The sequence below is a fragment of the Hyperolius riggenbachi genome, chromosome 12, assembly GCF_040937935.1.
Source record: "Hyperolius riggenbachi isolate aHypRig1 chromosome 12, aHypRig1.pri, whole genome shotgun sequence".
Taxonomy (NCBI): Eukaryota; Metazoa; Chordata; class Amphibia; order Anura; family Hyperoliidae; genus Hyperolius; species Hyperolius riggenbachi.
The window spans coordinates 92,006,076-92,029,628 of record NC_090657.1 but is presented as its reverse complement, the minus strand read 5'-3'; the positions used below and the strand labels follow the sequence as shown (position 1 = coordinate 92,029,628).

The 23,553-nt window shown below is 44.7% G+C and overlaps 2 protein-coding genes across 10 annotated transcripts in view; one reads left to right on the top strand and one right to left on the bottom strand.

The window, feature by feature from the left end:
- The window catches only part of KIAA1755 (KIAA1755 ortholog), a 157,180-nt gene extending 144,798 nt beyond the window's left edge, over window positions 1-12,382 (bottom strand). For 2 of the 6 annotated variants that reach the window (XM_068263363.1, XM_068263367.1), the window contains exons 1-2: window positions 3,726-3,988; window positions 1,834-3,192 (exon numbers count right to left, since the gene is read on the bottom strand). In XM_068263363.1, the coding sequence (XP_068119464.1) occupies window positions 1,834-2,617 (784 nt within the window). In that variant the 5' untranslated portion in view covers window positions 2,618-3,192; window positions 3,726-3,988. Of the gene's footprint in view, window positions 1-1,833; window positions 3,193-3,725; window positions 3,989-7,784; window positions 7,988-12,284 lie in introns of those variants that run through there. The other 4 variants (XM_068263368.1, XM_068263365.1, XM_068263364.1 and 1 more) reach the window with 4 other exon arrangements.
- A 66-nt stretch (window positions 12,383-12,448) lies between these two features.
- Window positions 12,449-23,553, top strand: part of LOC137541837 (bactericidal permeability-increasing protein-like) — a 177,926-nt gene continuing 166,821 nt past the window's right edge. For 2 of the 4 annotated variants that reach the window (XM_068263370.1, XM_068263372.1), the window contains exons 1-2: window positions 12,496-12,744; window positions 20,109-20,211. The gene's annotated coding sequence lies outside the window, so the exon portion shown is untranslated. Of the gene's footprint in view, window positions 12,466-12,495; window positions 12,745-20,108; window positions 20,212-23,553 lie in introns of those variants that run through there. The other 2 variants (XM_068263371.1, XM_068263373.1) reach the window with 2 other exon arrangements.

The following is a 23,553-nucleotide window of genomic DNA, read 5'->3' as shown; positions in this document are numbered from 1 at the left end:
TATATATATATATATATATATATATATATATATATATATATATATATACATACATAAATATATATATACACATACATATACATACACACAGGATCTTCTAAAAAAATTAGCATATTGTGATAAAGTTCATTATTTTCTGTAATGTGCTGATAAACATTAGACTTTCATATATTTTAGATTCATTACACTACAACTGAAGTAGTTCAAGCCTTTTATTGTTTTAATATTGATGATTTTGGCATACAGCTCATGAAAATCCAAAATTCCTATCTCAAAAAATTAGCATATTTCATCCGACCAATAAAAGAAAAGTGTTTTTAAAACAAAAAAAGTCAACCTTCAAATAATTATGTTCAGTTATGCACTCAATACTTGGTCGGGAATCTTTTTGCAGAAATGACTGCTTTAATGCGGCGTGGCATGGAGGCAATCAGCCTGTGGCACTGCTCAGGTGTTATGGAGGCCCAGGATGCTTCGATAGCTTTTCAGCAGATGGAAGCATGAACCCACTTTTAAACCAGAAACAGCGGCAGAGGCGCCTGACCTGGGCTACAGAGAAGCAGCACTGGACTGTTGTTCAGTAGTCCAAAGTACTTTTTTTGGATGAAAGCAACTTTTACATGTCATTCGGAAATCAAGGTGCCAGAGTCTGGAAGAAGACTGGGGAGAGGGAAATGCCAAAATGCCTGAAGTCCAGTGTCAAGTACCCACAGTCAGTGATGGTCTGGGGTGCCATGTCAGCTGCTGGTGTTGGTCCACTGTGTTTTATCAAGGGCAGGGTCAATGCAGCTAGCTATCAGGAGATTTTGGAGCACTTCATGCTTCCATCTGCTGAAAAGCTTTATGGAGATGAAGATTTCATTTTTCAGCACGACCTGGCACCTGCTCACAGTGCCAAAACCACTGGTAAATGGTTTACTGACCATGGTATTACTGTGCTCATTTGGCCTGCCAACTCTCCTGACCTGAACCCCATAGAGAAACTGTGGGATATTGTGAAGAGAAAGTTGAGAGACGCAAGACCCAACACTCTGGATGAGCTTAAGGCCGCTATCAAAGCATCCTGGGTCTCCACAACACCTGAGCAGTGCCACAGGCTGATTGCCTCCATGCAACGCCGCATTGAAGCAGTCATTTCTGCAAAAGAATTCCCGACCAAGTATTGAGTGCATAACTGAACATAATTATTTGAAGGTTGACTTTTTTTTGTTTTAAAAACACTTTTCTTTTATTGGTCGGATGAAATATGCTAATTTTTTGAAATAGGAATTTTGAGTTTTCATGAGCTGAATGCCAAAATCATCAATATTAAAACAATAAAAGGCTTGCACTACTTCAGTTGTAGTGTAATGAATCTAAAATATATAAAAGTCTAATGTTTATCAGCACATTACAGAAAATAATGAACTTTATCACAATATGCTAATTTTTTGAGAAGATCCTGTATATATATATATATAATTTCTAGTACCGGAGTGTACCATATTAGCCATTGGTAAAAGCAGAAAAATGTAACAAATATAATAAGTTTTATTGGCTCTACCGAATTAGTTGCAATGGCAAGCTTTTGTGGAAGCTCAGGTCTCTTCATCTGGCAGGGTATAAGTATATCATGCCTGATGAAGAAACCTAACTTATCTTGAAAGCATTGTCATCTAGTCATTTTGATGTAATTTAATTCTATACTTTCATGATTTAAACTTTTTAGTGAACCTAAAGTGATGTATTACACATTGCTTTAATAAACCATATTTTAATATATTTTTCCTTTTGATTTTTTATAACCTTTTAGAAAGAAAAACAAAAAGTTAGTTAGTTAGTTTTCATGTCTACCTTTTCCGGAGAATTTGGCACGAGTGAGTCGAGGGGAGCAGACTGCAGATACCCTCCTCCATGTTCCACTATAGTGGTTGGCGCTTGTATCCATGGAAAGGCCATCACTTGCAGATGAGGAGTTACGTTGGCCTCTCAGAAAAGAGAACCTGTGTACAAGAGACGGGGAAGACGATTCCGACCCAGAAGATGGACTTGTTTTTGGATTTCGTGAAGGAGCGTGTAAATCTCCTGACTTTGGCTCTGTTTTTGTTGGGAAAAGCCACGAGGAAGATGCCAGGGCTTGAGTTTTGCGACGAGAGCAGATGGGGCTTTCCAGCGCAGCAAACGTGGTGGACCTGCTCATTGGTTCCTCCGAAATGTCATCCATGGGAGTTGCGTTGAATCTTACTGGATTTTTAAGAGCGGCAACGTAGGACTGACGAAAGCGGCACTTTGTTTCATTGGCGTCTAGATCTTTGTTGAACTTCCTCCTTAGGCATGGGGTACACGCCCCCTTTTCGCTGACCTTACTTCTCCCACACTCCCACTTATTATTAGCGACGCTTGTAACAGGATCTTCTTTACCTTTTGAGACCTTGTCCGCCTCCCCCATTTCATGGGGGCAAGGGGGAAGTGCTGTGAGTTCTACTGCAGCTGCAGGATCTAAAAGGTCCACATAGTCTCCTTCGATGTCTTGTTGAGTGACATCATCCAAGTGAGGTGTCATTAGATCACTAGAATGGTCGATGAGTGGCGCATGCTCCGAATAGTCTTCAAAAGAATAAAGCTTTCTGTTCTGCATGGACCTCGGTGTCAAGTCAGTCTTTTGCCAACAAGACTTTAGAGGTGCTTTACCATAATTTATGTCTCCCTATTGATAGCTACTCATAATCTCCAGACTTTTGAGAAGGCCACCAGCGCCAAGCTTGACCCAGCAGAAGTCAGTTGTCACCATATTTCTGTATGAGCATCCTATAGCCTAAATCAGCATAATTAAACCGGACTTTGGTAAAAATGTGCAGCTAAACTTTCAGACTTGATTCATACATAACGGCACCACATTTCCTGGCGTCCCCGTTGCCCGGTTTTAGCAAAAGAAAAATTCAGCGAAATTAGTTTTCTGCTTGACTGGTAAAACTGTGTCACCTCCGAAATGTCACTTTGCTAACGAACAGCGTGATCCTGCCGTGGCCTTTAAACATCTTTAGGGAACTCCCAAGAAGACAGGCGAGACGCAGCGTTCCGGTACATGTCCTCTGTTATAAGTCCGTGCGGGGACTAGCCTTGCCACAGCCACCGTGCGCTCTGAGCGGAGACCACAATTAGACAGTACATTAAGCGCTCTAATGAAGCGACAAAACCAGCTTGCCTTGTAGCCTGCGAGGAAGAATACAAACTGTATTAAGAATAGGTGCTGAGGAGGACATGAAATATACAGAAACAATACAGAGTAATGCAAAACCGGTTATAAATAATGACCGACATAATAAGCCTTTCCTAGTGTTTACACTTTCCTTGGCATGAGGGGCATTTTTCACTGGCCAGAGACAATAAATGTTTGCCTAGCAGGTGCTCCTGGGCACTTATTCACCTGCAGGGAGATGGATAGGGCAGATAACCTTGCACAGGCAGCTAAGATACTGATGTTTCCTCAGCTCACATCAGTCACAGGTGACTGTGCAGATCTGGCTTTGCAGGACAAGCAGTAAAGAACAGGCAGCATTGTTTAAGCCCTCAATAATGGCTGAATGAGTGCCCCGGTGCATTCTGGGAAGGCAGCCTGGTAGTTTAGAGAAACTTAGAAGAAGAAAAGGATTACAAACAAGGAAAGAATGCAATTAACATAACGGCCATGTGGTGATGACAGCAGTCACCCTGCACATACTCCACACATCATTAGCGCATAATACCTTCCAGGGATGGATGCCTGCGGATGTCTCAGAAGAAACTTGTTGCTGCAGCTTTTCAGAGAGGTTGTGATTGTGTCCCACAGGCTGCTTACACACCTCCTGCCACCAAGCCAACAGGAAAACCAAGTCCCTAGCACCTAGTAAGCCTCTCCTCTGGAGGACCCCCTCCCTGTGCCTTCCATTGATGTGATTGGAGGGCTGTGTTCCGAATTTAGCCGCACCAAAGGCAGAGGAATGCGGAGAGAGAGCTTGGTGTCAGGCTGTCAGACTTTAATAGAAGCCCCCTCCCTTCCCCCTACAGCTTGCTGGCACTGATCAGAGGCTAACAGTTGTATCAACAGTCACCTGCTGGGACTTGTACCCATTCACACACCCTCAGATTAGAGTAGAAAGGAACTAATGGGCTGGGCAATGGGGCTGCAGTTACTGGACCCTGTGCAGCACCAGCCACAGGTGCTGGGCGCTGTGATTTTTAACAATGGCTCTTTACAATAGTTGTGCTCTTTACTAAGCTTCATAAACAGCACTAGTGTGTCCAAGTAAAATGCTGCAGCTGTGGTCCAGCACCTGTCTGCACTAAAGTCCTGGACATCTGGAAATTATCTTATTAAGGCTCTGTTCACATCTAATACTGAAATCGCAAACGCCAGCGATTTACGATTTTGTGGGCGTTTTTTTCCTCCTCCCGGCGCTCGGGTAGGCGCTGCGGTTTTTGTAAAGCGCTTTTATAAGAGCTTTTGCAGAGCGAGTGCGTTTTTTCACTTCCTGACGTGAGTCAGGAAGTGAACTCTTTGAACTGGAAAAGAATAAATACAATGTATTTATTCTTAAAAGCGCCTGGGAAATCGGTATACAAAGCGCATTTTCAAGCATTTTGCGATTTCTCTATACCTTCCATTGAGCCAAAACGCCTCAAAAATGGTACAGGCAGCGCTTTGCTGAGTGGATCGGAAACGAACCGCTCAGATGTGGACTCTCTCATAGGGAATCATTGCACAAGTGTTTTGAGGGCGATTTTCAAAATCGTCTGCGCTTGAAAAAAGGCTGAAAATACTCTTAGGCCTGGTGCACACCAAAAACCGCTAGCAGATCCGCAAAATGCTAGCAGATTTTGAAACGATTTTTCTTCTTTTTCTGTAGCGTTTCAGCTAACATTTTGCGGTTTTGTGAAGCGTTTTTGTTGTATTAGATTTCATGTATTGTTACAGTAAAGCTGTTACTGAACAGCTTCTGTAACAAAAACGCGTTTTTATACTTAACATTGAGGCAGAAACGCATCCGCAATCCAAAATCTGCAGCAGCCCGGGAGTATGCGTTTCTGCAAAACGCCTCCTGCTCTGGTGTGCACCAGCCCATTGACATACATTACCCTAGCGGATCCGCACCCGCAAGCGGATCGCAAACCGCAGCAGAACCGCTCTGGTGTGCACTAGGCCTTAGTGTGAACAAGCCCTAACTATATATTTATAACCAATTGAATAGCCTATTCGCTGGTGTAACGTGACACCAGAAAAATAATGTAATTTCGACAGACGTAACGGCACCTTTCAGATGGCCATAAATAAAAATCAGCGATCAGCAAGAAAAACAGTGTTTCAGGGGACATCAGTCATGAAAATCCCTCATCGCCATATTTATATAGTGATGATCGGTTTGATCCCTACTTTGTAGATCACCAAATAACAATAGCTACTTTGAATGTCTCCCAGTTTCCCATCGATTGCTACTAAGAACGGCCACGAACAGTACGCAGTCACAGCTAAAGGGCCACCAGACATTACTTTGTCGAAAAATCTCACCTAGTGGTCTATTACTTCCCTCAAGTAAATGGAGCTGTTGATTGATAGTATAGCGCAAGTATGGTGCGGTGATCATAATGCTGATCATCAGGGATCATAATATGATCTTCCTTTCATAAAAGTGCCAATCAGCTTTAAAAAAAAAAAAAAAAAAAGTGGAAGAAAAAAAATGTGTTTTTTTTTATCTTTAACTTTTTGTATAAACACACCCGATAACTATAACTAGGTATAGATGTATGGCCGGTTGGAGCATCTAATCACTATTAAGCCCCCTCTACAACATTAAATTCCAGGGATTGGGTCAAATTACATTAGATCGATTAAATCCGACATGTCCGATCGGGATTCGATCGTCTGATCGATTTGCATTGAAAACTAGCCAAAATCGATCACACGATCGATCGAATCCCGACCGGACATGTCGGATTTAATCGATCTAATCGAATTCGATCCAATCGAATTTGATCGATCGCACCTGTAATTGAATGGTGTAGAGGGGGCTTAAAGGGAACCTTAACTGAACGGGGGGTAAAGAGTTTCACTTACCTGGGGCTATTACCAGCCCCCTGTAGCAGTCCTGTGCCCTCGGAGCCGCTCTGGAATCCTCTAGTCCCCTGCTGTCACTTAGTTTCGTTTTTGACGACTCACCAGTCGGCCGGCAGCCATGCGTATTATTGGACGCATTTCCTACTGCAATTAGCGCTGTTGCGGACCGCAACGCATACAAAAATACGCGTTGCCGCATATCTACGCATGCGGAATGCGGCAACGCGTATTTTTGTGCGCGTTGCGGTCCGCAACAGCGCTACTTACAGTAGGGAATGCGTCCAATAATACGCATGGCGGCCGGCCGACTGGTGAGTCGTCAAAAACGAAACTAAGTGACAGCAGGGGACCGGAGGATTCCAGAGCAGCTCCGAGGGCACAGGACTGCTGCAGGGGGCTGGTAATAGCCCCAGGTAAGTGAAACTCTTTACCCCCCGTTAAGGTTCCCTTTAAGGGCTAAGACACACTGTGGGCCTGATTCACAAAGCGGTGCAAACTTTTTCGCGGACTTTTGCGCACGCAATTTGCCGCGATCGCGGCAAATTGCGCGCGCAAAAGTCCGCGAAAAAGTTTGCACCGCTTTGTGAATCAGGCCCTATAAGTACTTTTCTGCATGCTTTTTGGCCATCAGAGCTTTTTAAAAAATGCTCCCATATGCTTACATTAAAATATCGGTAAAATCACAGCAATTTTGATGTAAGTCAGGTGATGTTTTTAAAAAGCCTTCAGAAAGTTCTGATGGCCAAAAAGCGCTCAGAAAAGCGCTTATAGTGTGTCTGAGCCCTTACAATCATATCTATACATTTTATGTTTACCTAAGTGTGTGTGGGTCAAGGACATAAAAAAACAACTTGTACAGATATCACAGCCGTTCAGATTATATAATAGGTTGGGTTTGGCAAGTATCCTCTTCAGGTCAGAGGTCATGCTAGATATTATGGGATGGAGCTGGCAAACCCACCATGCAGTAGTGAATTCCATCATTAGTAAGAACCATTCAATTTTTGTATGTAGACTAAAGAAGAATTTTTGTAAGCGTTATTTATGGCAGATTTTGGTCCTTTGTCAGCCCCAATAAAGTATGTGACCCCACTGAATCATGCACCACTGCGCATGTACTGATCCAACGGTGCACCTCCTTGATCGCATATGCGCAGTTCGTTAAAGTGAACCCGCGGTGAGAGTGATATGGAGGCTGCCATATTTTGTTTCCTTTTAAACAATAGCAGTTGACTGGCAGTCCTGCTGATCTATTTGGCTGCAGTAATGTCTCAATCACACGAGAAACAAGCATGCAGCTAATCTTGTCAGTTCTGACAATATTGTCAGAAACATCTGATCTGCTGCATGCTTGTTCTATGGTTGAAAGTATTAGAGGCTGAGGATCAGCAAGATAGCCAGGAAACTGGTATTGCTTAAAAGAAAATAAATATGGCAGCCTCCATATAACACTCTCCTCGGGATCACTTTAAGACTCCAAGTGATGGGATGTACTTCCTGTACAGAAGCAAGCATGTCATTGAGCTGGGGACATGCTATGCAGATTTGCTTTTTGGCCCAGTATGCTGCAGGGACCAATCTGCATGCAATGGTGCGAATTGCAGCAGCGCTCTCCTGCCACATGCAAATCGCACAGCACAACTGTGCAACCGCCCTCAAATGTATGATCGGTGGAATTTAAAGCCTGTCTGAAGACGGCAAACAAGGAACTTACCTGTGTACTCACCTCCTAAGAAAGCCTGGTGTCCATTGCGCCTCTTCTCTTCTTCCTGTCTGTTGTCCATGGTTACAGTGGTCTGCGGCGATTCCTCCATGTTTGTCAGCCAAGTATTATAAAGGGCCTGACCAGTGACATCTTGAATACAAACCACTCACGTCTTCTCCTCCAGAACAGCAGCAACAAGGGGGGCAATGGATCTGGAATATAAGAAGAAGACCAGAGTTAGCAGTCCTGGGTGAGTATCAGCTCTTTTCCCAAATAGCTGCAATTTTAGCGCACACACATTTTAAACTGAAGTGGGAAAAATAACCTTTGAATAAAGAAAAGCTGAGTTAAAGAGATTGGGGTTCAGGATATACAGTATGTGTTTTTATATTATTGCACATGATCTGTCAGAATTGGCTCTCCCTAATTATCACAGTTCTGGTATTATGCTTGGCATGCGTATCTCTTGAAAAAAAAGGCACCCACAAATATGGGCACTGGATAATGACAACAGTAGAATATCAGTATCATTACCTATATTCTATCTCTCACACTTATTACCCTGCCCCCACCTACGCTTCACGCTAACTCCCCAACCTACACCTAAGGCTAGATTCACATTGGTCAATTGCAGTGCTTTGCAACGCAGCTTACTGCACTGCATTGCACCACCTATATCGCATTGACAGTGCGGCGGGTGCGTTGCATTATAACGGTGAGCGCCATCGTAAGGTATTGCATGCAGTGTGCTACCGCCAAATGCTGGCGTTAAAGCATACTTCCCATACTGCGTGCGACACAACACGCGGATAACGTGCGTGTCGGTTTCCTGTCCCACTCCTGCTGTTACAAGGTATGCAACACTCACTGTGAACCTAGGCCAACACTAACAGGCAATGTGGGGTTTGGCTACATAACACCCAAAGCCTGCAACCCCCCCCCCCATCACTTACATCCACCGATATCAAGAGTGCGTCACGTAAACCCCTCTGCTGCTATTTGGAGTTCGGCTGTGAGGTAGTAGCCAAACTCCATGCACCACTGCCGCTATCCTGACCATTGATGTTAGTCAGAGTTCTATATAATAGCCGAACTTCAATTATACACTAGATGCTGCTATAACCGCTATTAACATTGCAGTGTATGGCAGCACCCACATTCCCTGCTTTGCCTTTGCATATCCAGAAACGATGTCCTGCCTGTACCTATGCAGACCCACACTCATCTTCCTTACTGATTTTTGTTGGCAAGTAAGGAGGCTCTTTATATGTGAAATGAAAAAAACAAACTAAAAAAGAAAATGTAGTATTTTGTACAATAAAAGCAATTTCTCTCCATGGCTCCTTCCTGGGAATCCCTCCATCCCCAGGTAATGATGCTGCCAAGAGTGGCTGAAGTGGAAGGGGACCCAAGGTGAGAGGAATATGCGGGCTGCTATATTTGTTTCCTTGTAAATAATGCCAGTTGCCTGGCAGCCCTGTTGTTCTTCTGGCATAAGTAGTGTTTGAGTCAAAACCCTGGAACAAGCATATGGCTAATCCAGCAAAACCTGAGTCAGCTGAGCCAGAGTACCTGATCTGCTACATGCTTGTTCAGGATCTGTGGCTAAAAGTATTAGGCTGGGTTCACATTTACATTAGCAGTCAGGATCTTCCAGACTGGATCCGGAACGTATACTGTACAAACGGAACGGAAGTTTGGCAATCCAATGATAGTCTATGGATGCGTACATACACGTCCATTCCACGCGGACCGGATCCGGGCCGGATACGGACTCCGGACACTTTTCCAACTTGCTCTATTTTTCCCGTACGTCAGATCCGGCCGCCGCACCCGGACCGGATCCTGACTGCACCATCCGCACAGGTGAACCAATGAGAAACGGAAAGGAGGCAACACACTGGCTATAAAAAATCTGGACGTTCTACCCACTTCCTATGCGTTTTCATGGGCCCAGCGTTTGAGGAGTGGAGCAGCAGTGACTTGTGGCTGGAGATATTTGGCAGCATGTCGGACGAAGAGGTGAGGCCCTACACACCTGAGGACCTGATTCTACAGGTGCAGCAGCTACCTGCCTGGTGCACCCACCATCTCCTGCGAGGAGCACGCCTTCTTCCCACATAGTATAGGTAAAAATCAAAAGGGAGACAATTCCCAGGTAAAATGAGTACAAAAACACTGGATCCATGGTCCAAACTGCACTCTCTATATCCAAGGATGGTCTCCACACGTCAGGCTGTCTCCAATAATGACCCCAGGGCTTCTGCAGACCTCCCAGACCCCAAGAATTTATATAGTCTGTATCTCTTTAAAAACGGATCCGGATATCAACCTGATCACCTACTGATGAAAAACCGGATGCACACGGAACGGATCCGGACATCCATTCCGTTTTTTGCAAAAACGCAAGTGTGAACGGGGCCTAAGAGACACAGGATCAGGACTGCCAGGAAACCGGTATTGTTTAAAAAGAAATAAATATGGCTGCCTCCATATCCTTCTCACTTCAGGTTCCCTTGAAATGCTGTGGTAATCCCACCTCCTCCCCTCATATGACTGCAATCCCTACCTACCCCGCCCACTTAATGCTGCAACCACCCCTCCCAATTGCACACCAATTACTCTCTAATTACTTCCATTATAATATATTACTTATTGCTCTCTCTTGAGATGTGAGAACAACCTGCTGGCCTATTGTTCACAAACACTTCCCTGTTTCTTGCAGCCTGTATACCAGTGGTCCTCAAACTAAGGCCCGCAGGCCAAATGCAGCCCCCTGAGGATTTTTTACCGGCCCATCACACACAAAATGTATTACATATAGATGTGGCTCGCTGCATCTTTAAATATAGAATAGCAGTGCTGGCACTACTCTTCCACATGGAAGCCATAAAGCAGTCATTCGCTGGCTTTCAATCCTAGGTATGCTTCACTGTTTGGCGCAAAAAAACTTATTCGGGAACTGCATGTGTGTGCCTATGTGTAGGGGTGGATAATTTGCAGTTCGTGCAATTACTGGAGACAGGGGGTAGTTTTGCAGTACATTTGAAATCGGCGCCGGTAGACTTGGGCGCAGGATACAGCGGTATATGGCTGATCCTGCTTCTGCACAAGTCCGGGCCGTTTTAATCACTATTCCCCCTCCAGGCTGCCATGGATAGTGGGGGAATGAAATAATTCGGCTTCCAGCGATTGCTGGAGGCCGAATTATTGTGTTTTTTAACCTCCTGAGCGGTCTGGACGAGCTCAGCTCGTCCATCACCGCCGGAGGCTGCCGCTCAGGCCCTGCTGGGCCGATTTTTATCAAATAAAGTGCAGCACACGCAGCCGGCACTTTGCCAGCCGCGTGTGCTGCCTGATCGCCGCCGCTCTGCGGCGATTCGCCGCGAGCAGCGGCGAAAGAGGGCCCCCCTAGCCGCCTGAGCCCTGCGCAGCCGGAACAAAAAGTTCCGGCCAGCGCTAAGGGCTGGATCGGAGGCGGCTGACGTCAGGACGTCGGCTGACGTCGATGACGTCACTCCGCTCGTCGCTATGGCGACGATATAAGCAAAACAAGGAAGGCCGCTCATTGCGGCCTTCCTTGTTTATTCTGGGCGCCGGAGGCGATCGGAAGATCGCCTCCGGAGCGCCCTCTAGTGGGCTTTCATGCAGCCAACTTTCAGTTGGCTGCATGAAATAGTTTTTTTTTTATTTAAAAAAAACCCTCCCGCAGCCACCCTGGCGATTTAATCAGAACGCCAGGGTGGTTAAGCAACCTCGGCTCCGTCTTCTGACGGCGCCGACGTTACTCACTGAGCGCTGCAATAGGAGTGATTCCTATTGTAGTCTATGGAGGCGCCGGCTGCGGCCAAATCTAGCAGCGCTGAAAAGCACTGCTCCGGTAGTTTTGGGGGAGGGGGTGACATTATGGCTCTCATATGACTTGCTATGTTAGGGTCACACAATGGGCTTGATTCACAAAGCGGTGCAAACACTTTGCACGCCTGTGAAAACCCCTTTATCACGCCTAAACTCAGTTTAGGCATGATAAGAAGAAACTCGCGCGAATTTTCCGCACGCAAAGTTTTGCGCGCGCAGCGGCCCCGCTTCGCGCGAAGCTCCCATTAAGCCCTATGGGACTTTACGCGCGGAAACTTCGCGCGAGTTAGAGCACAAAGCGGTGATAACTTTGCTGGTGCAAAGGTTATCACGCCTAAAGTCTTTTAGGCGTGATAACTGAGTTATCACCGCTTTGTGAATCGAGCCCAATATCTGCACTTACTGTGTTGGTGGAATAGTAACTGCACTTGCTGAGTTGGGTGGGCATACTATCTGAACATGCTGAGACATGAGGCTGCACTTGTTAGTAGGCACTGTCTGCAACACCTAGGTTCAATGTAATGTTTTTCTACATTATTTTATGTATACTGCAGCCCCCCAGCAGCCTGAAGTATTTTGACCCAGCCCTTGACCGAAAAAGTTTGGGGACCCCTTCTGTACACTGTGTGCACTGACCACCAGCATGAATACCTCTGCCTCCTTGTAGATGCTTTCCATGGAGATTAGGTCTGATCATTCCTCCCTCCAGTCAGTGCTCCCTGACTATTCTGTGACTGACTGCTGCTCCTTCTGTTTGTTTCCCTGGGCACAGACAGGAACAGGAAGTGACATGCAATGAGCAGTGACAGACCTCACTGCAAATTGGAGCTATGTGAGTAAAAGTGCTGGAAGGGCTAATGGCAAACATCAATCAATTCCTTATTTCAATACCTTTTTGATCTAGACACTTATGGCAAGATCAGACTGGGAGTGCCAAAGGAGCTATAAGTAACTTTTTCTGCACTGCCCACCTAATAAACACAGGGTAGTCTGTGCTGCAGAATCCAGGAAAATAGGGGCAGTGTTAATAATTCTTTGCTGGCTGGAGATTGCCATAGAAGGGTCATTTCAATAAGTTATGCCAACATCAAACCAACAAACACTGATTCAGGTAATTACAAAGTTTCAAAACTTGAACTGAAACTACAGAACTGGATCAGAACTGTACCTACAGCTACAGAATGCTGTTCTGTCAATCAGAATATAACAAATGTTTGTTGGGTGCAGCAGGGGGCAGGCATTAGGAAACTGGCAGAGAGCACACACAGTACATGTGGCCCTAGACTATAGAAAACAGACAGGCGTATGTGTTAGGTAAGGGGTGTCCAAACTTTTTAGGCCAAGGACCATATTGCTGTTCTTGAGAGTGTGAGGGGGCCAAACTAGCAAAATTAACCACTTAAAGTGGACCCAAATTAAAAATACAAGATTTCAGAAATAAAATCTATTTTCTAAATTATAATAATAAATAGCAGCCTTTTTTCAGCTGCATGATGACAAATATAAAATATTTTACATTTATTGGAGGAACCCCTCCCTTCCTTTCATATTGCCGGGACAAAATCCAGCAAACTGGTGGAGTAGATGGTGTCCGGCAATGGAGGAATTGCTAATGGCTGCCCCCAGTATAACCCTAGTTATGAAAAGAGAAGGATGAAAAGCATGCACTGAAATGCTCATAGGCTTGAAGGAGTGTTTATTTATCTTTGTATGTGTCAGAGTGGTGCAACTAAATATTTTTAATTAAAAAAAAATGTTTGGTTTGGGTCCGCTTTAAGGACCACAACTTTTACACGCCCCCCTCCCCTTACCTAGTGACCAGGCTATTTTTTTACAAATTAGGTCACTGCATAGCTTCCAACTGTCCCTCTTTTGGAGGGACAGTCCCTCTTTGGGAGCGCTGTCCCTCTTTCTTCCTCATTTGTCCCTCTTTCAGGACTTTGTCCCTCTTTCTATGTAAATATATATATTTCTCTACTAAAACTGTGTTTGATTGACTAAACTTTATTCCCATCCTTTAAATTGATATATTTCTTATTTAAAAATGCTAATATGAAGGAAAATGAACCAGGATAGAAAGGATCAGTGTGGTTTGAATTATAAACCAACATGTTTTTCTTATGAAATCTTTATGGTATACATGGCTAGGGGTGTGATCAGGGGTGTGCGGCTTAAATGTCCCTCTTTCTCAACTCAAAAAGTTGGGAGGTATGGGCCACTGCAGCTTTATAGAAAACCTGTACTGAAAAAAGTTCCCCTATCGAGGCTTCCCCCATCCTCCTGTGTCCCACGGCGGTCTCGCTGCAGCCCACAGAATGCACAGGCTGTGCAATATTTACCTTTCCTGGCTCCAGCGGGGGCACTGTTGCAGCTCTTCTGACAGAGAAGGAGACTTGCTCCTGCGCAGTAGAGCGACCCGACGGAGATCGGCTATTTTAGCCTATCTCCGTGCAGAGAGCGGATACTGCGCCTGCACTGGAGCCAAGGAGGTAAATATTTACATCACCGCCGCTCCGGGAGGATTTTCGCTGTCGCCCTGGGACCGAGGAGGACGGGGGAAGCCTCAATAGGATACAGAGGCCTCCCCCACCCGAGGTGAGTATCCCCCAGGGGAACTTTTTTTATTACTGATTTTCTTTAAGGGCTCGCTGCAGGGCCATACAACTCAGCACACAAGTGATTCCCCCCCCCCCCCCCCCCCATCTTTTCTGAGGCTCAGACTCTGATCACTGCTGCCCCTTGTTTATTTTTTTATTATTTATTGTCTCTATTTTTTTTCCCCAGACCTCCCTCCCCTCACCATCCAATCACCGTGATCGGCTGTCATAGGCATCAGCCTATGAGAGCCAATCGCTCCTGATCCTCTGTAGGGGATAGCCGAGTGACACGGCTGTCCCCAGTACAGCTCTAGATCGCAGCATTGTACATTGTAAATAGACGGTAGTTTCGCCGTCTAACAGTCTCCTAGGGGCGATTGCTGCTGGGAGACTGATGACGGAGTGGAGCTCCGTCATTTAAACGGGGATGCGTGATCCCCAGCAAAACACGCCCCCAGGAATGCACGCCATTTTGCGTTAGGCGGTCCTGGGGCTGCCGCCGCATTCACAACCATTGGCGGTCGTTAAGTAGTTAAACACTATTTTTGGTAATTGCCGTTGGGTACACTATGCCTGTGACATTTTATCAAATAAAGCATTTCCACGGGAAATAACCCATATACTGTGTGCTCTCACCACAGTGGTGGCTGCTAATCGGTGGCTGCTACTGCTGCTGGCATAGTGGCAGCTACTAATCAGTGGCTGTTAGGGCCCTTTTCCACTATCAATCGCAATCACAAGTGCTAAACGCTAGCGATTGCTTTTTGTCAATAATTTGTTTATGCGATTCGCGATTTTGCATACGCAATACACTTGCATTGTAAAATTGCATTAAAAATCGCTGCCAAACACAATTGCGATTTGGCCAAAATCGAATCGTGGTAGTGGATAATACCTACCGCGATTCCTATGTTAATAGCAAAACCTAGCGATTGAAAAATCGCTAGATTTTTGCGATTTAGCTGAATCGCAGTGCAGTGAAAAGGGGCCCTTACTGCTGCTGGCATATTGGCGGCTGCTAATCAGTGGCTGTTACTGCTGCTGGCACATTGGCGGCTGCTAATCAGTGGCCGTTACTGCTGCTGGCACATTGGCAGCTGCTAATCAGTGACTGTTACTGCTGTTGGCACATTGGCAGCAGCTAATCAGTGGCTGTTACTGCTGCTGGCACATTGGCAGCTGCTAATCAGTGGCTGTTACTGCTGCTGGCATATTGGTGGCAGCTAATCAGTGGCTGTTACTGCTGCTGGCACACCAGCAGCAGCTAATCAGTGGCTGTTACTGCTGCTGTCACATTGGCAGCTGCTAATCAGTGACTGTTACTGCTGCAGGTGCTAATCAGTGGCTGTTACTGCTGCTGGCACATTGGCAGCTGCTAATCAGTGGCTGTTGCTGCTGCGGCATAGTGGCGGCTGCTAATCAGTGGCTGTTGCTGCTGCAGCATAGTGGTGGCTGCTAATCAGTGGCTGTTACTGCTGCTGGCACATTGGCAGCTGCTAATCAGTGGCTGTTACTGCTGCTGGCATAGTGAGATCTGCTAACCAGTGGCTTACTGCTGCTGGCATAGTGGTGGCTGCTAATCAGTGGCTGTTACTGCTGCTGGCACATTGGCAGCTGCTAATCAGTGGCTGTTACTGCTGCTGGCATAGTGGCATCTGCTAATCAGTGGCTGTTACTGCTGCTGGCATAGTGGCGGCTGCTAATCAGTGGCTGCTACTGGCATAGTGACATCTGCTAATCAGTGGCTGCTACTGCTGCTGGCATAGTGACATCTGCTAATCATTGGCTGTTACTGCTGCTGGCATAGTGGCGGCTGCTAATCAGTGGCGGCTACTGCTATAGTGGTGGCTGATAATGTACAGGCGAACAAAGGTGGAGAGAAAACAGCGACACAAGTTTTCCCCTGCATGCGGCATCTGCAACTGTGGGGGGGCGGGGCACCAGAAAGGGATGGCAGGCTGCATTTGTTTCCTCGGGTGGGACTTTGGACATGCCTGTGTCAAGGTGGCGACTAACGATACAATTTACCGAACAATAGTTTCTGATCATTTATTAGTATGAATTATTGGAAATGATCGTTTGGGATTACTAAAGGACAAAAATCTCCTAACTCTCCCGATCAGATTGATGAAATCAATCCAATTTTTGGATCAATTTTATTAATCTGATCCGATTGGTTAGGAGAGTTTTGTCCATTAGTGGTACCAAACGATCATTACCGATCGTTTGGCAAATTAGTGGCTACCTTTAGGTGGAGATGGAGTGCTTTAATTACTACTATTTGGTATTTATATAGCACCATCATCTTCCACAGCGCTTTTTAGTCATTTCACTAAGTCTATGTTAACATTATAAATCGCAAGTGCTGAACATTTTTGTGTTTTCAAACAACTCCCGGCGTTTTCTGAGCATTGGATGATTTTGTGTAAGCGCTTTTCTAGCGCTTTTGATGAGCGATTGTGATTTTAATAATAATAATAATCCGAACATCTGTATAGCGCTTTTCTCCTGTCGGACTCAAAGCGCTCAAGAGCTGCAGCCACTGGGACGCGCTCAAGAGGCCACCCTGCAGTGTTAGGGAGTCTTGCCTTGAACTCCTTACTGAATAGGTACTTGACCTAGCCAGGATTCAAACCCTGGTCGCCCATGTCAAAGGCAGAGCCCTTAACCAGTACTCTATCCAGCTCCACTTCCTGACATAAGTCAGGAAGTGGCTCCACTTCCTGACATAAGTCAGGAAGTGAACTCTTTGACCGGGAAAAAAATAAATACAATGTATTTATTCTTAAAAGTGCTTGGAAAATCGCTATACATGCACTTTTTCAAGTGCTTAGCGATTTCCCTATACCTTCCATTGAGCCAAAGCGCTCAGAAAATGGTACATGCAGTGCTTTTGGAAGCAGATCGTAATCGAACCGCTCATGTGTAAACACTCTCATAGGGAATCATTGCACAAGCGCTTTTAGGGCGATTTCTAAAATCGCCAGTGCTTAAAAAATCAAGCCCTAACTGTCCCTCAGAGGAGCTCACAATCTAATCCCTACCATAGTAATTTGTCCATCGTAATTTTTTTTTTTGGGGGGGGGGGGGGAGTGGGGAGTATGCCAATTAAGTTATCTGTATGTTTATCGGATGTGGGAGGAAACCTTTCGTATAAAGCTTTATCTTCCCCACACATTATAAAATAAGAAGTCTTTCAATGGGCAAAATCAGTAATGCCTTATTCATGTATTGTTAATTAGGGAGGGAGCATGCAAGGAATTATGTAGTATATTTATATTTCCCTGAATAAGACTAGGGACACTTCCAGGACCTGAAGACTAAACAGACTCTGCTACTGCTGCAGTGTTGACACTTCTTGTTTTAGTGGTTTCCTCACACGTGTCTGTGCAGAGTTTGTAGGGACATGTGAACAAATAGGGACACTAACAGAGGACAGCTGCTCAGTGTAATCCGAATATCTGTCACTTCTCTCACTGTACTGAAACGCCTATACAAGTCTGGGGCAGGGATTCCTCCTGGAAGGCAAGGCAAATACTTTATATATAATACTGTATTTATAAAGAGTTGATTATAGAAAGATTAGTGAAGTATCCTGTTTATGTCACATTCTCACTGACTATACTTTATCAATGGCATTTATACACCTGCCTACTGGATATATAGAGCAGCCTTTCTCATCCTTATCCTGGAGAAGCCCTTCAGATAAATGTTAGCCCTCAGGGAAGCCCTGCATAAGGCCATGTTCACGGTGATAGCAGGAACACAGCGCAATGGATTGGGAAAGTGGTGCCACACGTTATCCATGCGTTGCACCACATACAGTGAAGCATAAAGTCAATGAAAAGTATGCTTCACTACAACTGTTAACACGCACTGCATGCAATAACGCACTGCATGCAGTGTGTTACCATGCCGTACTGAAATGCACCCGCCGCACTGTGAACGGCGCATAGTTGGTGCACTGCAATGCGGCATGCTCACTGTTGCCCACTGTGAACATGGCCTAAAAATGATATATTATTCTTTGGATGGTACATTATGTTAAGAATGATTTTATTCTAAATGCATTTTAATGGGAATATTAAGAAAAAATAGAAAAAAATCATTATTTCTCAGTTTTCAGCCATTATAGTTTTAAAATAAAATGTAAAACTGTGGATAAAAGCCACACATTTTATTTGCCCATTTGTCCCGTTATTAAAACGTTTAAATTATTTCCCTATTACAATGTATGGTGACAATATTTTATTTGGAAATAACGGTGCATTTTTTTCAGTATTACATCCTTTACTAATCACAAGCCCAAAATGTAATAATAATAAACCCTCTTCACATACATGTAAAAAAAATATTCCCTAATGTATGTAGGTGTAATATTACTATTTGGCTACAAGATGTCCTTGCGCATTATTTCCTATTCGCGTACAATAGGTACGCTAAGTAGGAAGTAATGTGGGGCTCTTACATTACATTCATTAATTCAACAATCGGCGGTGGAAGCGGTGGATATGAGTGAGCAGGGGGCAGCGCAGCGGCACCAATTGAGAATGATCACTGTTTTTGAACAAAAACAGTAATCATTCTCGGCGGACATACACTGATTGACTTCTGTCCCCTGCCACCAATCCCTCATGGCGCTGGGACCATTGCGATCTCGGGTTTCCACCCACACGATCGTGCGCACAGCCCTGCAGACTGCATGGACTTGAGCCTCATGTCCCAGCAGCTACAGTAGCACCTACCTACGTGAGGCTCATGTCTGTGCGGCTGAAATAGTTAAAGGGATGAGGTGGCAACCCTGACCGTAAGTCGTGGGCCAAATGGATCATTAGGATTTAACAGTAATTGAACAGTTTCAAACATAAAGGGCTAGCTCAACCCCCCCCCCCCCCCCCTTTCTGCAGAGTGACGCAGTGGAGAAGCTTAAGATTTACCTGCTCCAGTGCTGCTTCGGCAGAAAAGGATCAAGGTGAAATGTGGCCCAAGGCATGATGCTAGCTTACACGTCCCCCTAGGTAAGTTGAGAGGGAAGGGGGTGCTGTTTACCAGCCACAGGAGGGGGGGTTGGATACCCAGAGGGGGCTCCATGTTCATTTTGCTGCACCCAGGTTGTTGCTGTACTTTTGCTCAAACTGACAATGTTTCAACAAGAAACACTTTCACAGTTATGCGGTCATTCTATTACTGCTCCCAGTGATGCATATTTTAAATTCTGGAGGGCCACATAATGTCAAGGAGGGCCGCATTCGGACAGTGGGCCTTGTGTCTGACACCTTTAATGTAAAGTATAGGAAAACTGTGAAATAATTTTTAAAATCGCTGAACAGAGCTTTTTTCAAAACTTTTTTTTTTGCCAAAAGCAGTTCACTTCCAGGTCCAAGTGTACTTCCTGTTTTGCCACGAGAACTACAAAATCCCTAAACATAAATGCACCAAAATCGCTAGGCACGAATAGAGACTCGCTAGGCACCTGCCAGAAATCACTACTGCAAATCGCTACAAAAAGCACTAAGCGTTTGTGATTACGCTTAGCGATTTTTAGTGTGAACTAGCCCTAATCTTGGACTGTCTCATCAATGAGCTTGGACACAGATGAAACCAATCTCTGCCACTAAGTGCCGACACTGATCCTGGATAACATCTGTGCCTGGAATCGGGATTTAATCACCGTAATAAAGTTACACAACAAACAATCCATCCTCAGGAGGCTGTGTTATTTGTGTGCTATTATATGTGTAATCCTGCAGTATCTCCCTAGTAACTAGTGGGACTCACCTGTGCAGCTCAGCCCGCTGAAATACGACACTAAATACATATTAAATTACAGCCAGCTATAATTACTGTATTATTTATATTTCCCTTTCTCCTTTGCCAGCTTCCTGTCTTTGCAAGATCTGAGAACTCTTCAAACCCCCTTTGTTTCTTTTTCATGTGAAGTTTGGATGTGATACCGAGAACTGCAGTTATCGCCAGACCCTGTGAGTTGTGTTTACATATTGTCTGGGAATTACAGCAGCCAGCTATAGACACAGCCAAAATATATCATTTTTACTCGAATAGAGATGACGAGTAAAATTCAAATTTTCAGAGTTGATGCAAATTTTGTTCTGCTTTGAAATGGGCAAAATGAAATCATCATCAACTGCATTTGTGGCATTGGTGCAATGCCAAGCTGCATACAAATTGTACCCACATTTAAAAAGATTCTGTAACAAAAAAAAATTAGTTCCGGGGGGGGCATGGTCAATTTTAGGCAGGGCCACAAAGGCCATGGCCTACGGCACCAGGAAGCAAGGGGCGGACAGCAGACTGGCACATTCTGGTAATGAAACTGCTAAATATGGGGACTACAGCTACAAGCGCCTGACCATGCTATTCCTAAAGCTGGAGCTGTCTGTGCACTCTGCTACAAACATTCTCCCAGACCCAATGTGTGGCCGCCCTGCTTCCTCCACAGAGTCTGCACATGATTGCGGCAGGCAGCTACAGACAACTGGGTTAGGTATGAAGGGGCAGCCAATGGGGGCAGCTTACAGTCTGTGACCTGAGCTGTCAACGTCACTGCCAGCCACTCTTTGAGTCCGACTCCGCCCTCCACCCAGCTCCAACCTATCAAAGCCGTGGAGAGGCAGGAAAGTTTGTTGTGTCGCAACATACAGTGGTGTGAAAAACTATTTGCCCCCTTCCTGATTTCTTATTCTTTTGCATGTTTGTCACACTTAAATGTTTCTGCTCATCAAAAACCGTTAACTATTAGTCAAAGATAACATAATTGAACACAAAATGCAGTTTTAAATGATGGTTTTTATTATTTAGTGAGAAAAAAAACTCAACCTACATGGCTCTGTGTGAAAAAGAAATTGCCCCCTGAACCTAATAACTGGTTGGGCCACCCTTAGCAGCAATAACTGCAATCAAGCGTTTGCGATAACTTGCAACGAGTCTTTTACAGCGCTCTGGAGGAATTTTGGCCCACTCATCTTTGCAGAATTGTTGTAATTCAGCTTTAATTGAGGGTTTTCTAGCATGAACCGCCTTTTTTAAGGTCATGCCACAACATTTCAATAGGATTTAGGTCAGGACTTTGACTAGGCCACTCCAAAGTCTTCATTTTGTTTTTCTTCAGCCATTCAGAGGTGGATTTGCTGGTGTGTTTTGGGTCATTGTCCTGCTGCAGCACCCAAGATCGCTTCAGCTTGAGTTGACGAACAGATGGCAGGACATTCTCCTTCAGGATTTTTTGGTAGACAGTAAAATTCATGGTTCCATCTATCACAGCAAGCCTTCCAGGTCCTGAAGCAGCAAAACAACCTCAGACCATCACACTACCACCACCATATTTTACTGTTGGTATGATGTTCTTTTGCTGAAATGCTGTGTTACTTCTACGCTAGATGTAACGGGACACGCACCTTCCAAAAAGTTCAACTTTTGTCTCGTCGGTCCATAAGGTATTTTCCCAAAAGTCTTGGCAATCATTGAGATGTTTTTTAGCAAAATTGAGACGAGCCTTAATGTTCTTTTTGCTTAAAAGTGGTTCGTGCCTTGGATATCTGCCATGCAGGCCGTTTTTGCCCAGTCTCTTTCTTATGGTGGAGTCGTGAACACTGACCTTAATTGAAGTGAGGCCTGCAGTTCTTTAGATGTTGTCCTGGGGTCTTTTGTGGCCTCTCGGATGAGTTTTCTCTGCGCTCTTGGGGTAATATTGGTCGGCCGGCCACTCCTGGGAAGGTTCATCACTGTTCCATGTTTTTGCCATTTGTGGATAATGGCTCTCACTGTGGTTCGCTGGAGTCCCAAAGCTTTAGAAATGGCTTTATAATCTTTACCAGACTGATAGATCTCAATTACTTTTGTTCTCATTTGTTCCTGAATTTCTTGGGATCTTGGCATAATGTCTAGCTTTTGAGGTGCTTTTGGTCTACTTCTCTGTGTCAGATAGCTCCTATTTAAGTGATTTCTTGATTGAAACAGGTGTGGCAGTAATCAGGCCTGGGGGTGACTACAGAAATTGAACTCAGGTGTGATAAACCACAGTTAAGTTATTTTTTAACAAGGGGGGCAAACACTTTTTCACACAGGGCCATGTAGATTTGGAGGTTTTTTTTCTCACTAAATAATAAAAACCATCATTTAAAACTGCATTTTGTGTTCAATTCTGTTATCTTTGACTAATAGTTAAAGGTTTTTGATGAGCAGAAACATTTAAGTGTGACAAACATGCAAAAGAATAAGAAAGGGGGGCAAATAGTTTTTCACACCACTGTATATGATTCAGCATTGCTGAGGCTGACAGATAGGTCAGAAAAACACCAGTGTGTTCAGAGATAGTGACTTCCTTGCAAAAGAAAAAATTAAAAAAAAGTGTGCCCACTGCCTGATGAGAGACTGACCAGAGGCTTGGAGCTGCAGCAGATGAGAGGAGAGAGCCGAGGATGTATGCAAATTGCATGCTATGTAATTTAAAAATGCGCAACCAAGGTCTTGATTTCTTTCTTTTTTTTTACAGATTCTCTTTAAACAAAATTAGTAAATTAGCATTTTATTGATGATCTAGTCATGAAGGGGTGTGTGCCTTAAGCAGGATTATGTGCGTAAAATCTTACCGTACAATGAGTAGAGCAGAATATAATACATTACATGCAATCAGGGGCATAACTTACATAGCCCGAGCCCGCAGCAAAATTCGTCAGGCACCCTACAAATTCTGTACAGCAGCTGCAGAAGCAGTGGAGTGTAGTATTTACTGTATTCTGGTTGGACAGGTCCTCTTCACTCCTCTGTGCTGCATATTAGCTTCCTGCTCTCCTGACACTGCAAGTCATGTGACAGGAGGCCACAAGCTAATAGGCTGCATGGTGCAGCTACACAGGAGTAAAGAGTAGGGATGCTCGTCGGATTCCGCGGAATGGAGATTTCCACGATTCCGGTCGGAAATTGGCAATTCCGTTCCGTTGAGCCGGAACGGAAAAGCTATAGCGCTAATCGAAAATAGCGTAATTTCTATGCAGAATTCCGTCGGAATTTAACACAGAAGCGGGTAAAAGCTGCATTAGCCAATCAGAAGGGATAGACCCATCACAGAAGTTTAAAAAACATGATGATTTCTGCATTAAAAACTGAATTTCTGCACCAATTAGAGTCTTAACAAAAACCAACCAATCCTAAGTTAGCAACCAGCTCCTAGCTACCTATCATCAGCTATCCCACCCATTTTGTATATAAGAGAGCTGTGACAGGCATGAAAGCTTGTGGGTTTCAGTCAGGTGTTGGTGAGAGGAGAGACAGACCCATATTAGTTGTTTCAACATAAAACAATA